Source organism: Carex rostrata, chromosome 29 (assembly GCF_964058835.1).
Source record: "Carex rostrata chromosome 29, lpCarRost1.2, whole genome shotgun sequence".
In the NCBI taxonomy this organism is placed as follows: Eukaryota; Viridiplantae; Streptophyta; class Magnoliopsida; order Poales; family Cyperaceae; genus Carex; species Carex rostrata.
In genome coordinates this window covers 5,391,341-5,408,365 of record NC_135946.1, presented here as the reverse complement: position 1 = coordinate 5,408,365, position 17,025 = coordinate 5,391,341, and the positions used below count along the sequence as shown (strand labels likewise).

General features: G+C 30.4%; 2 protein-coding genes and 1 long non-coding RNA gene across 4 annotated transcripts; 2 read left to right on the top strand and 1 right to left on the bottom strand.

Annotated features, from left to right (window-relative positions):
• The first annotated feature begins 1,315 nt into the window (after nt 1–1,315).
• LOC144546445 (uncharacterized) lies at nt 1,316–5,544 on the top strand. Its single transcript, XM_078294983.1, has 7 exons — nt 1,316–1,695; nt 1,982–2,040; nt 2,657–2,716; nt 2,818–2,887; nt 3,589–3,658; nt 4,735–4,761; nt 5,224–5,544. The coding sequence occupies exons 1-7, from the start codon at nt 1,387–1,389 to the stop codon at nt 5,271–5,273; spliced, it is 645 nt and encodes a 214-aa protein (XP_078151109.1). The 5' UTR covers nt 1,316–1,386; the 3' UTR covers nt 5,274–5,544.
• Nucleotides 5,545–10,915: 5,371 nt separating this feature from the next.
• On the top strand, nt 10,916–13,350 carry LOC144546425 (protein TIFY 3-like). 2 transcript variants are annotated; one of them, XR_013508778.1, is made up of 5 exons: nt 10,916–11,074; nt 12,082–12,184; nt 12,517–12,733; nt 12,818–12,984; nt 13,020–13,202. XR_013508778.1 is itself a non-coding variant. In XM_078294963.1 (5 exons), exons 1-5 carry the CDS (start codon nt 11,001–11,003, stop codon nt 13,141–13,143), a joined length of 540 nt encoding a protein of 179 aa, XP_078151089.1. In that variant the 5' UTR covers nt 10,916–11,000; the 3' UTR covers nt 13,144–13,350. The 2 variants fall into 2 exon arrangements, 1 of the variants encoding a protein (XP_078151089.1); XM_078294963.1 differs by having other exon boundaries at nt 12,818–12,875; nt 13,056–13,350.
• LOC144546426 (uncharacterized) lies at nt 11,123–12,075 on the bottom strand. Its single transcript, XR_013508779.1, has 2 exons — nt 11,732–12,075; nt 11,123–11,658 (listed from the first exon to the last, which is right to left on the bottom strand). It is a non-coding gene; the product is annotated as an uncharacterized LOC144546426 (long non-coding RNA).
• Nucleotides 13,351–17,025: the final 3,675 nt, after the last annotated feature.

Genomic DNA, 17,025 nt, shown 5'->3' with positions numbered 1-17,025 from the left:
ATTAATTTTATCATAAATTATTAGTTATAAAATATTGAATAAAGTGATCTTGTCATACCTTACTAAACAAAATATATTACATATATCAAGAGTAGAACTAGGATGTTCTTAAGTTCACCAAGTCTCTTGGTGAACTCAAATCTAAAATCCGTCAAATTGTCTTCAAATGACGAATTTAAACTGTTGAAATCCGCCTACGTTATGAGTGATGCGACTACATGTGAAAATTTTAAATATTCGAATTAATGTAGTATAAAGTCAATTGGTCAAAATTAGAAGGTTAATAAATTAATTTTAATGCGTTCATTTTTTGAACGTTTTTTGACTGCTTGACTTTATACTAAATTAATTCGAATATTTAAAGTTTTCACATGTAGACGCATAACTCGTAAGGTAGGTGAGTTTCAACGGTTCAGATTCGTTATTTAAAACCGATTTAATGGATTTTACACTTGAGTTCACCAAAGAAATTGGTGAACTTAAGAACACCCTAGTTGTACTCCATATATCAATCTTATTATTTATTAAAGAGTAAATTATATAGTTATACATATGAATATAAAACTATTCGAGAAATGCTCGAGAATGCTTGAGAATTTAACAAAATGGGCACTGTTGGATTGTCATCGTATCAAATTCGGTATGATTTTCGATTTGGACTGTCTGATCTGCATTAAAATTCATACAAACTTGATAAATATGAATTTTTAAGTTGTTTGCACGAATTTTGATGCTGATATTAGGTTGGACCGTCTGATCTACATTAAAATTCATGTGAACTTGATTAGCATGAGTTTTTGTTGTTTTCACGAATTTTGATGCTGATTTTAGGTTGGACCATCCTATCCACATCGTAATTCGTGCAAACTTGATCAACATGATTTTTAAGTTGTTTGCACGAATTTTGATGCTGATTTAGGTTGAACTGTCTGATCCGCATCGAAATTCGTGCGAACTTGATTAGCATGAGTTTTTTTTTGTTGTTTTCACGAATTTTGATGCTGATTTTAGGTTGGACCATCCGATCCACATTGTAATTAGTGCAAACTTGATCACCATAATTTTTAAGTTGTTCGCACGAATTTTGATGCTGATTTTCAATCAGACTGTCCGATCCGCATGTAAATTCGTGCGAACTTGATAAGCATGAATTTTTAAGTCGTTCGCATGAATTTTTGGTCTGATTTTCAGTTGGACCGTCCGATCCGCATCGAAATTCGTGCAAAGCATGTATTTTTAATAAGTTGTTTGCACGAATATTGGTGCTGATCGCACGAAATTTGATGTTGGTCGGAGAGCTCCAACAAAATTTAATAAGCATTGAAATAATCCAACTTCTTTTTGGGTCTAAAATCTTTCCTCTACACTCCGGCGCAAAGAAAGTATATGGTGTCGCCGCCACTGCAGGTGGACCCCACAATGTCAGCGGCAGCGATCTCCGCTTCTTTTCTCATCGGCGCGGGGTTTTTCGCGCTGGGTTACCTCCTCGCTCGCCACAAGTTCTCGTCCCGAGATAATGACGATAAATTCAACACGAGAAGTTTCTGGAGCCGACTGCTGTTTTGGTCCCACAAGTCAGCGACCGAGAAGAAGGTAGATGGAGAGCGAGATTTGTTGAAGAGCAAAAAGGAGAAGAATAAGAAGCCTCTTTTGGAGATTGAGAATTTGGCTGAGATCATAGAGGATTTCAAAATGGTACAATTGCAGCAATAATTAACATGCAATTTTCTAAATTCTACTCAAAGTTTTTTTCTCTTTCCATTTTTGAGCAAATTTCACTGTTATGTGTAAAAAATCTGGCATAATTGCAGCCCTAATTGAATCATAAATTCTACTCCAAATTTTTATATGATACCAAATTCCTTGCATATTCAGGGACAAAAATGGAATATTTATGATATTTGAAGGATCATACAATTTTGTAGCTTGCTCTTGTATCTTATATGAAATTCTGTGTTATTTATTTTTTTGGGTTGTATAGGTATTAGTTGTAAGGAATGATTTGAAAATGGGAAAGGGTAAGATTGCAGCACAATGCAGGTACACTTGTTCTTCTTTTTCTCTGAACTTTTATTCATTTTCTTTTTAAAAATTGTAAATTTAAAGCATAATCACAGGGACTGTATAAGTTACACCAAGTAAACAATGACTGAGCTGCCCCTGGATCATATTAACTGAATCAAATTACTTGGAAGAAGTATATTTAAACCTGAAAAACAGTATTCCATTATTTTTGCTTGATCTTTTTTTATTTGATTTGTATGTAGAAATGAAACTTGAAAAACAGTAAAACAATTGAAGGTTTATGGTTTCTAGCACCTCAATATGTTGGGTATGAGTTGTAAATGTGCAAACTTTGAGGGGATATATTAGGGGTATTGAATATTGATACAAGAATCCGTATCACCCCAGGTACCTGAGGTGCAAGTGATAAGTCCGGACTGTTCTTTTAACTTGGCACGAATCTCAAAGCGGACCCCCTATAGTTTCAATAGGCACCGGATTGAGTTTGGCCCGGCTGGGATTAATCTGGGCCATCTGTTTTTTTAAATTGCACGGCAGGTACCTGCGGAGACCCGGACTCTTGATACAAGTCCTTCTCCTATTACTAATAGGTGCATAATATTACATGGTTTCTTTTCCCCTTAATTTACAGCCATGCAACTCTGGGTTTGTATAAAAAGCTTCTGAACCGAGCACCTAAATCCTTGAATAGGTATTCTTGTTTTGCTTTTTATTATTTCAATTTAGGAATTTCTAAATTATTTCTGTAACATATCATAATGTTGAAAGAAATTATGAGCTTAAATTTTATAGATGGGAAATGTGCGGCCAAGTTAAAGTGGTAGTCAAAATCGAGTCCGAGGAAGAAATGCTTGTCTTGCAGGTACACGATTTATGACTATTTCTGCACCAATCAGTTTGGTACCGGTACCGACCATGCCTGTACAGAGCGAACTGCATGCTATACTACTTGGTCCTGTATTTATACTGGCAATGATTCAAGAGTGATGCTATATTGCTATGGTACTATGCATAGCGCATATTTGATCCGTACTATGGATTCATATCTTTATATTCAAAGTCCAAACAATCAATCTCAACCGTTCAACATGATCTCCATATGGAAATGTACTTGTAGATCAAATTTTTTTTGCTACTTTTAGATAGATAGAAATCACTTGATCAAAGGTTCTAGACTACTCTAAAGTACCGATTTTCTACCTATCTAAAATATGTAAACTTTAGTCTGAAAATATATTTTCATATCATAATCATGTTCAAAAATACTCTAAAGTACAGATTGACTCTTTGAACTTTGAAAACAAAAATATTGATTCATAGTACGGACCAGTTTGTACTATGCATAGTACCATAGCCTCACTCATCATACAATACTGATCCAACTTGACTGTATTTCTGTTGCTTTGGTGGTTCATACCAGCTGGTACTTGGGTCAATCAGTACAGTCTTCTTTGGTGCTATTACTAGTTGGTATTACCTTGCTTGTTTGTTAAATTTTATTACTGATAATTTCTTGACATACTTTCTCATTATATGTTTGAATTTATTTTATTTTATGTACAGGAAAGAGCAAAATCACTGAGTATACCTACGCACATAGTAATTGATGCTGGCCGCACTCAAATTGCACCAAGTTAGTTTTTATATTTACTTCCATCTTTTTTTCTTGTATAAAAGAAATTGAGTGAGTCTATGGTACTATGCATATCACGGGTTGGTCCGTGCTATGGCTCAATATTCGAGTTTTCAAAATCCTAATGGTCGATCCGAACCGTTCATCTTGTTGTCCATATTAATATGTGTTTGGAGACCAAATTTTACATTTTTTGAATTTTTTTTACTATTTTTTTAGATATTTAGAAAATCACTTGATCTGAAAATTCTAGACCATCCAAAAAAGTGATTTTCAATAAATCTAAAAAAATAGTAAAAAAATTTCAAAAAATGTAAAATTTGGTCTCCAAACACATATTAATATGGAGAACAAGATGAACGGTTCGGATTTTGAAATATCAAATATTGAGCCGTATTACGGGCCAAATCGTAATATGCATAGTACCATAGACTCAAAGAAATTTATCTGTTTGTGTTCATCTCTTTTGTTTGATTTCATCCTTTTTTCATCTTCTGGTGCTTCACTTTGGTACATGACATGTAGGGGTGACAACGGGTAGAAAGCATTTTCATACCCCTACCCGTTAAGTTAACGAAAATAAAACTTTACCCTTACCCTTACCCGTACTCGATAAGCTAACGAAAAAAACCTTACCCATACCCGTCTTATCCAATATGGTACATGTCAGGTAAACAGATAAAGGGTGCTATTGAATAGATATATATGTTCTTGACAGCTACTGACAAGCTTTTTTTTAAAAAAAGAATAGAATATATATGGGCCATAAATAAAATTATATCACAGTATGCATCATCCCAATATGAATATATATATCTCCATATATAATTTTATAATTTAATTTTTTTAATTACCGAATAGGGTAACAGGTACAAAATAGTCTTTACTGTACCCAATAAGCTAACAGAAAAAAAACCTTACCTGTATCCTTCTTATTGGATACGATACTGGTCGGGAAAATGGATAGAAAGGGTACCATTGACACCCTTAATGACATGTGGCACAAAGTACATGCTGGTGCAAAATCATTTGTACAATATCAAGCACACTAATGTATCTTTGTTATTTTGTTTCAGATTCGAGAACTGTCATGTCTATTCTCGGTACGTTTTGGAGCCCCTCTCGTGCTAATTTGTACAAAAAATTTAAATTATGTGGTTTGGTCCCTGACCGTATATATATTTTTGTTTGTTAATCTTTTTTGAGAATGTGAAATATAGTTGTCTCTCTAATCTGTGGTTCTAGTTAATTGGACAACTATTATGCATGCTTACATCAATTAGGAACTAAAATCACACAAAATTGAAGTTCCAGGACTGAACTGCAAAAGTTGTTGTAGTTTCTGACTTGGATTGTATTTTAAAGATCAAACCATTTTATGTTTTCTTATTCACCCAAAGAAGTGCAAATCCTGGGTAAGGACCAAATATGTAATTTTTCCTTTGATACATTTGATTCTAACATAAAAAGTTCAGAATTGCTCCTATTATGATCTCTTGTTTTAACATTTTTGTTTTGAAATTTAATTATATAAATCCTGAATTTTTATTTTATTTTATTAACAGGTCCCGCTGACATGGTTGATGATGTCACAGGTGGCTTGAAGCTTCTATAAAGAATGCAATGCTAAAAATAGGAATGGTTAGATTTTATCAAATTTATGAAAATTAGTGCATTTAAAAATTTGAAAGTTTTCTATGTCTAAGATAGAAAAATTATGAGCTATCAAATTATTGTAGAGATTCTCATGCTTAGGAGGTTTGAAAAATGTTTCTCTTGCACTTTATAATTTTTTTTAGATATTTGAAATGGTTTGTATACTTAATTTTGCTGTGATTGTGAGAAAATTGTTTTATTTTGCATTTTTGCTAGATGGTCTTTTGAAATGATGAAGAAATTATATGGAGTAATGGTAAGGTATAACTGTATAAGGTCATATGTGATTTGCATGATTGATTTATTGAATGAAGCTCCCTTTTGTTTTATATATTGATATAACAAGTAGAACTAGGGTGTTCCTAAGTTCATCCAGACTCTTTGTGAATTTAAATTTAAAATTTATTAGATTGACTTGAAATGGTGAATCTGAACTGTTTTTTACGAGTGATGTGTCAACAGACAAAAATTTTAAATTTTAATTAATTTTGTATACTTAAAAAACGTTCAAAAAATGAGTGCATTAAAATTAATTTATGAATTTTTTAAATTTTGACCGCTTGAATTTATATTAAATTAATTCAAAAGTTTAAAATTTTACATGTAAATAGTCCTAAGGTCCTAAGGTAGATGAGTTTTAACTATTCGGATTCATCTTTAAAGTTAATCCAATATATTTTAGAATTGAATTTGGATTCATCTTTAAAGTTAATCCAATATATTTTAGAATTGAATTTACAAAAAAAATTCGATGAACTTAGAAACACCCTAGTTTTATATATTGATATAACTAGTAATTTCAGATCCGTTGGTTTGAAACTTTGAATCCAATTAATTAAAGAGTTGGTAAAGATACCTAATGCGGAGAAAAAACAAGGATGGGTACAGAACTAGCTGGACCTGCTCAAATTATATATATATATTTTTTGTACGGTGTAAATGGAGGCGTGCAAATCGTTTTTGTACGTTATGTCAAGTTACCAACATTCTCTCCGACATTCTCAAAAATACTCAATTAACTAAATTTTTTAATAATAAAAATTAATTTTGAGCCAAATTAATAAAAATATTCAAACCGTAGAAAATTTTCACGGTCTGAAATTTTAAATTTTAATTCCAAACCGTGGAAATTTTCCACGGTTTGTTTTTTTTTTTTTTTTGGAAAACATAATTTTTTTTTGTATTAAAATATTAGAAATGTTAAATATATTTCTTTAAAAATAGATGAAATTCAATATAATTTAATTTATTAGAAAGACTGTAACAAATAACCCGATCAACATTTTTCAGGCTGGATTTTTCGCGGCTGTAAGAAAAATTAATATATTTCTTTATGTGTTATTGGAAAAAAATAAAAATACTGGGGTTCTGAGTTATTGATCCCGGTTCAAAAGTTACTTCTAGGTAATATATAAAATATTGTGATCCTTCTAGGACATTGAATTTCTAAAAAGTTGTATCTATTTTGATAATTCTTTTTGAATAACAATCATTAAATAGCTTAAAGTTTTTTGTTTTCTTTTTCAAAAATAGATACAACTTTTTAGAAATTAAATGTACTAGAAGGATCACAATATTTTTTGTATTACCTAGAAGTGACTTTTGAACCGGGATCAATAACTCAGAATCGAAGCATTTTTATTTTTTTTTCCAATAACACATAAAAAATATATTAATTTTTCTTACAGACGCGAAAAATCCGGTCAGAAAAATATTGATCGGGTTATTTGTTGCAGTATTTTTAATAAATCAAATTATATTGTATTCCATCTATTTTCAAAGAAATATATTCAAAATTTATAATATTTCAATACAAAAAAAAATTTGTTTTGTAAAAAAAAAAAATGAAACCAAAACCTGAATTCATCTGGTTACATTGAAACCGTTTTTTTTTGTTTTTTTTTTTGCAAAACATAAATTTTTTTATTATTTTTTTTTTATTGAAATATTAGAAATTTTGAATATATCTCTTTGAAAATAGATGGAATATAATATAATTTGATTTATTAGAAAGACTGCAACAAATAACCTAATCAACATTTTTTAGACCAGATTTTTCGTGGCTGTGAGAAAAATTAATATATTTCTTTATGTGTTATTGGAAAAAAATAAAAATGCTTCGATTTTGAGTTATTGATCCTGGTTCAAAAGTCACTTCTAGGTAATACAGAAAATATTGTGATCCTTCTAGTACATTTAATTTCTAAAAAGTTGTATCTATTTTTGAAAAAAAAAACTTTAAGTTATTCAAAAAGAATTATCAAAATAGATACAACTTTTTAGAAATTAAATGTACTAGAAGGATCACAATTTTCTATATTACCTAGAAGTGACTTTTGAACCGGGATCAATAACTCAGAACCAGCATTTTTTTTTCAATAACACATAAAGAAATATATTAATTTTTCTCACAGCCGCGAAAATCTGGTCTGAAAAATGTTGATCAGGTTATTTGTTGCAGTCTTTCTAACAAATCAAACTATATTGTATTCCATCTATTTTTAAATAAATATATTTAACATTTCTAATATTTTAATACAAAAAAAAAAAAAATTTCTGTTTCGCAAAAAAAAAAAAAAATCCAATTCCACAGTTTGGGCATTTTTATTGATTTGGCTCAAACCTAGTTATTATTATTAAAAGATTTAGTTAATTGGGTATTTTTAAAAATGTCGGGCATTCTCTCCATCTTTATTTCAATAATAAAAAAGGAGTGGAACTAGGGTGAAGTTCAACAAGTCTAAAATTCATTGAATCGGCTTCAAACGATGAATCTGAATTGTTGAAATCCACCTACCTTACGAATGATGGGTCTACATGTAAAAAAAATATTTTTAAAATTAATTTTGTATAGAGTCAAGTGGTAAAAAAATATAAAAAAAATAAATTCATTAAAATGAATTTATTAACTTTTTAATTTTGACCGCTTGACTTTATGCTAAATTAATTCGAATATTTAAAATTTTTACATATAGACACATCACTAGTAAGATAGACGGGGTTCAACGGTTTAGATTTGTTAGTAAACTTAAGAACACCCTAGTTCTACTCATAAAAAAGATTCTCTCAATCTTTTTAACTCAGTAACACTATGTTTGGTTGAGGATTTAACATGTGTTATGTTTGGATGAGAGTGAAAATTTGAGATTAGTAGATGAGAATAGAGAATTTTAGATTAGTGTGTAAATGATGTTATTTGGATTAGTAAAAATATTATTTGGATTGTACGTTTTAATTGTAACTAAAAAAGAATAATATTAACAAGATGCTAATTAAAAAGAAAATTAAGTTAATTAAATTAAATAAGAAATAGCGAAAACTATAATATAACTAGACCGATTTAAGTTGAAATAACTAAATTAGATCTCCTTTACTTTAGTTCTCAACCAAATATCACTTAATATTTTCGAAATTGATTTTAGCAGATAAATTAAAATACCCACTTGTACGTTCTATTTTTTTTTTTTTTAGTTATTTTCTGAATGACTGCACCAAATATATATTTTTTTTCTTTCAATCTATTGGCCTTGCACAAAACGCACTCGGAAAATAACAAAATAAAACATGAATTAATTACTCTTCAATTATTATCTTAAGATAAACAATTTCAATTCATCATTTGAAGTTAGTTTGATAATTTTTTAGGTTAAAAATGATACAATATCGTTAATAAGCTCAAGTTCCTATCATCTTTACTAAATTAAATTAAAAGTTCGCTTAGAATTCCCAAAGAATGAACACGTGTCACAAGTTTGATGTAAATTGGCATAGTTGAAAGAATTGCTACTTTAGGTGAAGGCTTCACCTAGACATAATAATAATTGGTGCAATAATTGATAATTTTTTTTTTAAAAAAAAAAATTGTTTTAAACAACTTAGTAGCCACTCATCTTAATTTTGGAATATATTAATAAGACATGAAAAAAAATCATCAGTTTTATAAAAATACAAGGTAAATTTTGTTGGAGGTTATTAAACTTTGTCATTTGTTACGAATTGGTCATTCAAGTTTGATTTGTTCCTTTTTAATTAATCAACTTTATCATTTGTTCTAATCAAATCACTTTATACTTTTTTTTTTCCATTCAAAATACTAACGAAACATTCTCATTATGTTAGTATTTTGAACGGAATGAGTATATTTCGTTAATATTTTGGCCGAAATTTTTAAATATACCATCATCCCAAAAAAAATAAACCCAAACATCCCGGTTTTGAAAATTTTCTAATTTTGACATGACCGCATCGCCCAGATGCGGCCACTTTTCTGCGGGCCGCATCTAGGGGCAGCGGCCCATTTTTTTTTTTTTTTTGCTTTTTTCTCATGTGACTTTGAGCTGAAAACAGGGTGGCCGCTCCCTAGGGATGCGGCCCTGGCCGCATCGCCTAGAAGCGGCCCAAAATAAGGTGGCCGCTTCCTCGGGATGCGGCCGTGTCAAAATTCGAAATTTTTCAAAAAAATGGTGTTTGGATTTATCTTTTTTTGAACCATGGTATATTTAAAAATTTCGGATATTTTGGACATAATGAAAGTATTTCATTAATATTTTGAATGTAAAAGTATATTGTGACTTGATTGTGATATTTTTTTTTGATTGGAACATTTTTTTTTATTGCTTTTTAGATAATAACAAGAAAAAAAATTGGATTTATCATAATTTATTTTTGTGACAGAGTTGGAGAGGAGGTGGTATTAAATTTTGGCCAGATATTATTTGAATTATATATTAATTTATTTAATCAAGGACAACAAGTAACACGTGACAAAATTGAATAGTGGATGATTTATTTTTGAAAGCGACCTTGTTTCTTTTGAAAAAAATAGTACACCATTAATTGCTGTACCACTAGTACCCAAAAACTAGAACTAATTTACAGAAAAGGACCAAACCGCGTGCCTAAATAATTATTCTTTGCTTCTACTTTTCTCCACGACTATCTAGTGTCTTTCCCTTTTTACACATAAGCCCTCCTATTATTTATAATATAAAGAGCTCCGGTTTTATCTAATTACAAAAAAAAACCCATGAAATTTTATCTCTGAAAAAGATTGAAAGAGTTCATATAAATTAGGATTTCTTTTAATAGATTCAAAAATAATTCTTTTCGTTAAATAATGTGAGTTCGGCTACTGTGATACTGACAATATTTCAGTCTAAAATTACTAATTTTAAAATTTATCAAATCGATATCAAACGATGAATCCAAACTATTCAAACAGATCTATTTTATGAGTGGTGTGTTTACATGTAAAATATATAATTTTTCAAATTTATTTATTATCAAGTAAAGTTGTCAAATATGAGAGTTTTTTAAGTTAATTTTAGTGCATTTATTTATTTTTATTATTTTTTTACCACTTGACATGGTATTAAAATAATTTAAAAAATTATAAATTTTGCATGTAAACACATCACTAATAAAATTGATCAGTTTGAACAGTTTAGATTCATTGTTTGTGGCACATAGCAAATATTTTCATTAACTATATTGAGAGGATAGATTAAAGATTATTGATTTACTAGGGGCTCCTGTGAACAATTGCATCTAGCCTAAGGGCCTACTAGGCTACTTTTACCTGCCCCTAACTTCTCCACATCCGTGTAGAGAGAGAAAGAAAGAGAGAGAAAGAGAATAAATTTAAGGGCACTATTATAAATTAGAAGAGAAGAGGAGGAGAAGAGAGATGGTGAAAGAAGAGAAAGAATCAGAGCAGCAGCAGCTTGAGATCTCTCTCAAATCAGCTACACCTCACAACAGGTACCAAATTCTCTCTCTCTCTCTCTCGCGATTTTGGTTTTGGGTAGATTATTTTTTTCCAATTTTTAGTTGCTATTAAGAACAGATATTTAGTCTCCAATTTTGGGTATTGGTCAATTTTGTAATGTACTGTACTTAAAATTAGAAAATTAGGGTTGCTAATCTTGTGATTACTTGAAGAGAAGCTTCAAATTTAGTAACTTTAAGTATAAATTCTTGGTTTCAATTGTAGTTTAATAGAAGAACCTTTTTTAATTTGACCTTTTTTTGCAGTGATTTGTCACTGCATTGAGGTTAAAATAAATAAAAATCTTGTTGTTGGTTCATCCCAATTTAATTTCCCTCTCAAAATTCAGATTTGAATCAGTAGTTGAATATTAGTTTAACAGGTGAAATTTTGACCAAACCCAATTTCATTTTCCTCTCAAAATTCAGATTTGAATCAGTACTTGTACTGAAAATTAGTTTAGCAGGTGAAATTTTGCTCAAAGAAAATAGAAATTGCAATTTGTAGCACCTTTTCTGGAACATTTCCAATATGGAATTTCAATTGGAAAATACCTTCATTAGTAAAAAAATGTTAACTAGCATCACTGTTCATCTATAGTTCTTTCTGGAAGCAAGTAAAAAAAAAGGGTAATTTATTTTTCTATATACAATTTTCTTTTTTCATAATAAGGTTTATGTCATCTTTTGAAGGTTCAATGAATCCATGTATTTAAACTTATTCATATTATTTTTTTTCTCAAACCTTAGTACTAAGAATTTCATAATCATTTGTTAGGTAAACTGTCTAATTTCTGGTACATATTTGCTTGTACTAACAAACCAATCACATAGAGCATTTTTGTTTGTTGTTGCTTTCATATTTTTCTTTCTAACGGTGTACTATGGAAAATGAAATAGAAACCCTAAATGTTTTGCTCCTCAATAGGGAATTTTGAGTTGTGGAATGATCCGATAATTCTGTCTAACTAGTGTTTAAGTCATTATATATTATTTTGAAGGTCTACAGAGGTTCCGATGTCGACCCCACAAGCTAGCAAATCGCAACTCACAATTTTCTATGGGGGTTCCGTGTGTGTCTATGATGCTGTACCTCCAGAGAAGGTAAAACCTCAAAATCGTGTAGTCTACTGTCAAATACCTAATTGTTTGTCTTTAATTGTTTTTTTTTTTTTGAGTGAGGCTATGTTACTATGCATACTGCAAATTGGCCTGTACTATGGATCAATATATTTTTTACTCCAAAGTTCAAATATTTGATCTGAACCGTTTAACATAATCTCCATATTCAAATGTACTTGCAAATCAAATTTTACATTTTTTACAATTTTTGTACTATTTTTTTAGTTTTTTAGATAGGTAGAAAATCACTTGATCTAAAAATAAAAGCATCGTAAAAGCTTTTTTAATCTAATCTACACATTTGCAACAACCAGGCACAAGCAATAATGCTAATAGCCGCGGCCACAGCAGCAGCAAGTGCAACCAAACCGCCAGCTGTCAACTCAAACCCTATTCCACTTATAACTGGGCCTGTCACGTCAGCGTCTCCACCTCTGACGAGATCCCCATCTTTCCAGAGCAGCAGTGCTGCCGCTGCACAGGCACAGATTGCAGCAAATCCAAACAGTTCTCTTTGCAAACTTCAAGCTGGTAATTTTTTTTTTTTTAAAGTTTAATTTTTCTTGTTTGTATTCTAAGAGATGTTATTTAATTTTACTATACTCAAAATGCCAGAATTGCCCCTTGCAAGGAGGAACTCGCTCCTACAATTCATGGAAAAGCGCCGTAACAGGTACTTGTCAATATTTGAATATATACAAAACAACCATGCATAAATGGAAATTTGATACATTTACAAAACATAGAAAATATTACTGATATACCCTTACAAAACACAAGATGTATAATGTATAATGATAATAATGAGTTTTAGGAGGGGCAATTTTGTCATTACATTTTTTGCTTTGAGCAGGATTGTTAGTAAAGCACCTTATGCAGTGGAGAAATCGTCGGATGGAAAGGAGATGTCGGTTTTGGAATTGAAACCTCAAGTTGCATAGATGGTTTTAAGTTGAAACTCAGATTCATGTGTTCTCTGTTTATTGTTTTACAGATGTAATTGTGTTGTGTTGTTTATTTTTAAGACCTGTTTACTCTAAATCGTTATGCATCTTGTTAGTCTAATTTGGTATTTTTTTAGTGGCTTTTATGCTGTCAGTGTAAGTTAACTTGACTCATTAATGTAACAAGTGTTTTCAGTTTCTAAATTGCCCCTTCAATTTTTATTTATTACAGTTTATGATAACTTCAGCTGGGGTCTATCTGTTCTAAATTGTTGTTGTTTTTTTTTTTAAAGTATTTTCAATACTGAACTAAAATGTTTCTCATAACAAAGGTTGGTTTTACTAGAATTCTCTGATTACAGTAGTCCGGTAAGTTATAAGTTATGACCATATTTTGACAAACTAATTTCTTTTATATGATCAACCACTTGAACAATGTCTAATTTGTTTTGAAGAAATAAATTACAGTCGATGGACAAGAAAAATATGAAGTATTTAGTTTAAAAATAGAAGAGACATACAAGGAATAAATTTACAAACATGCCCCTAGGCCCTGTTAGTCCTCTACTGATCAATTTTGGATTGAGACCCTGTTTTAGATATTATATCAGAATTTCTGATATTTAATACTGGTACTAATTAATTAAAAGATAGAATGTTAATCTCTTGTAGAAAAGTTACAAATCACAAAAGATAGAATGTTAATTTGCAATTTACAGTTTAACCAAAAGCAATGTACAAGAGAATACAAGTAAGATGTAAATGTGCTGTCTGCCATCCAAAACACATATGGGGACTTTACAAATTAAGATATACATGGATATCTGTTAAGGAGGGGCATGAATTAGATTAAAATAGCTTATTGGGTTCAAATCTATTAACTTACTAGACAAAAAAAATCAACATAATAAGAAATAATAAAAATAATATACTCTTACATAATAAAAAAAATAACAAAATAATATCATTTTACATATTAAGAAACAAACAAAGTTAGTCTGGACCCTTAAATTTCTATAAAATTTCTACAAAAACAACAGTTTCTCATTCGCAGTCTTTGTGAAATGGTTTGGTGGGTTTTCCAGTTCCAGAGAGAAAATAATTTCCAATGAGGGGGCAAAGTGGTACCGAATTTGTATTTTTTCACTGAATTTCAAAACTAGGGAGGGCACTGCCCCCTCTGACTGTGCATGGGTTCGCCTCTAAATATATATATGTGTACGTATAAAGAATCAATATTTGCCAAAAATAAGGATAACATTTGTAACAGTCCTGACTTGACAATTGAAAGAGTTCTTACAAACCTTAGCATAATCACCAGTATCAAGGAGGTACCAAAAAAATTGGGAGGTATGTTATTAACTTAACATTAATAATATTAATTTGTTAATTAGAAAAAGGAACTGAGAAGAGAGAAGACTCATACCAGTTGTCTGAGGTTGTTGATTCAGTGCTGATATCTCTCTACTCTTGTTTATATAAAATTTTCAGTACCAGTTCTGTAATTTAACTTCAGCGAAACACGGTATGGAGGGGTAGTTTTAAAACGTTTTAGCAAAATTTGAAAGGGGAAATGCAAATGAAATCCATTTTATTTCATTTGATTTCTGAAGCAAGCATGAATTCTTTGTCTAGAAAGGGCCGAAAGAGAAGAGCGTGAGATCAATTGTTTGACTCACAACTCAATGTAGTGAATTTAAAATGATCAAATGACAAATTTTATGTATTACTTACCAAAATACCCCTTGTTATTACTAAATCAAAATATACTCTGTATCACTGATTACAAAATCAAAAACAGAAAAACAGAAAAACACAAATTTTGTGCATTTTACTATTGAGCTAACAGAAAACAAACACAAAGCATATGATCACAAAAGCACTCCTCCATTAGTAAAAGTCACATGCAATACAGTTTTAAGTTTTAACAACAACAACAACAAAATCAAATCAAGAAATCAACTACATACTTATTGTTACAACACTAATTCCTATTCAATGTTTTAACATTTGTCTTGGTATAATATGACTATTTTGCCCTTGCAGCAACTCTTTCCTTTGAACTGCACATGAAAAGAAAAAAAAAATATAAACTGTGATTAACCTCTAATTAATCAAGTGTGCAAGGAGAGAAATTAGACTTTTCAATTAAATTTGAACAAACCAAATGTTCAAAGACTTTTTAATTGAAGAGAAAATACCAATCAACAACCCCTCAAAATTGTAAAATGTACGCTTAAAACTTGAAAAGAAAAATGCAATCTTCAATTCTGGTCCTTATTTTATCAGTTCCAGATTTATTTACATAATGTTCAGCCAAAAATAATTTACACTACATGAATCATCAATCATACAAGCATTACCAGTAAAATAGTAAAAACAAATATAAGTGGTATCATATGATACTGGTACATTGGTACTGTACTTGAAGTTGCATCAACACCAGAACTCCCCTGGGAGCACACGCTGGTACCATACTATATTGGTACATTGGTACCATCCACTTGTCGTTGTCTTCTCTGTGCGCACTAATATAAAAACAAAATAATTAATTGTTTCCTCCGAGAGCTTGTGATAAGCCACTGCTGCTCTAATTTAACTTTTATTTAAGAAAGGAAAGCTGCCTCAACATGTAAACTGCATGTACTCTTTTTGTAAATATGAATGACGGCTCCCGGAGTTACAATTGCGGGACTCACACTGAACCTCAATACGTACCATTCCAAGCAGAGTCAGTGATGAACCAACTTGTTGCATTATTTACAATTCCATTTTTCACCTTCGATTTGCAGTTCATACCAACCCATATAAGTTTTGTGAAATCAAAGGTGAAAAATGGAATTGTGAATAATGCAATGTCTCGGTTGATTGTATCGCATTGCTCTGGAATGAAAATCTTCCACCACCGTACCAACCGATCCGTAACAGAGCCCGATTACCACATAATGTGCTACCATGGCACTTGATATATACCTTGGACATAGTTTAGGGTTTCGAACTCTTAGAAGGAATTTGCTCTACAAGGCTAACTGATATGCTTCATACCGTGCCCCCCTTTTATATATCAAGCCATCTTTTTTTTGTGTGGCAGATGCGTGTTTGTCGTTTTCTTTTGTTAGTAATTGGCTAGCTTGCTTTTGTTTTGCTGTTACATTTTCATTTTTATGACTAAACGTTAAAAAGGCTTTTTGATGGTTGAGTCAGTGTTCTCTTTCATGAATCCATGAGAAGGTATCTCAAAAATTACAATAGTTAATTATCTCCAATGTGTGGAGAGAATTTTTTTTCATTATTCAATGGTGAGAAAAAAAAAATATAAAGAGAGATCCAAAGTTACAGTATCTTACAACAATTCGATTTTATAATTTTCACAGTCTAAATAATCGATTCAAACCATTAAACATGATCTCTATATTAAAATGTGCTTGAAGATCAAATTTAATATTTTTTTTTCTGAATTTATTTATTATTTATTAAATATTTTAAAAAATTGTTGTTTTCAGATCATTCTGGGCCATTGAAAAACATCAACTTTGTAAAATACTTATTAAATAGTAAAAAAAAATGTAAAAAAATAATATAAAATTCGATCTCCAAGCACATTTTAATATAGATATCATATTTAACGGTTTGGATCGACTATTTAAACTTTGAAAATCACAAAACCGAATTGTTATAAGATCTTGTAACATTCAAAAATGTTGTAAGTGGATCCCTCCTAAAAAAATATAACAAATAAGAAATGGGTTCAAATGTCTCTATTTCTTGTACATCCTCCAAATTTTGATTTGCACATCATTTATGTACTCATCCATTTGCTCATACTTCTTTCTTCTTAATTTATCTTAATCATACGGCTATGTGTTCTTATGCTCTCTT

What these genes read in the sequence shown, in the direction of transcription:
- LOC144546445 (XM_078294983.1), top strand. Translation starts at nt 1,387, where the DNA reads ATGGTGTCGCCGCCACTGCAGGTGGACCCCACAATGTCAGCGGCAGCG. An exon ending in AAGAAATGCTTGTCTTGCAG is followed by an intron (nt 2,888 to 3,588) that starts GTACACGATTTA and finishes TTTTATGTACAG; the next exon opens with GAAAGAGCAAAATCACTGAG. An exon ending in AACTGTCATGTCTATTCTCG is followed by an intron (nt 4,762 to 5,223) that starts GTACGTTTTGGA and finishes TTTTATTAACAG; the next exon opens with GTCCCGCTGACATGGTTGAT.
- LOC144546425 (XM_078294963.1), top strand. Translation starts at nt 11,001, where the DNA reads ATGGTGAAAGAAGAGAAAGAATCAGAGCAGCAGCAGCTTGAGATCTCT. An exon ending in TCAGCTACACCTCACAACAG is followed by an intron (nt 11,075 to 12,081) that starts GTACCAAATTCT and finishes ATTATTTTGAAG; the next exon opens with GTCTACAGAGGTTCCGATGT. An exon ending in TCTTTGCAAACTTCAAGCTG is followed by an intron (nt 12,734 to 12,817) that starts GTAATTTTTTTT and finishes TCAAAATGCCAG; the next exon opens with AATTGCCCCTTGCAAGGAGG.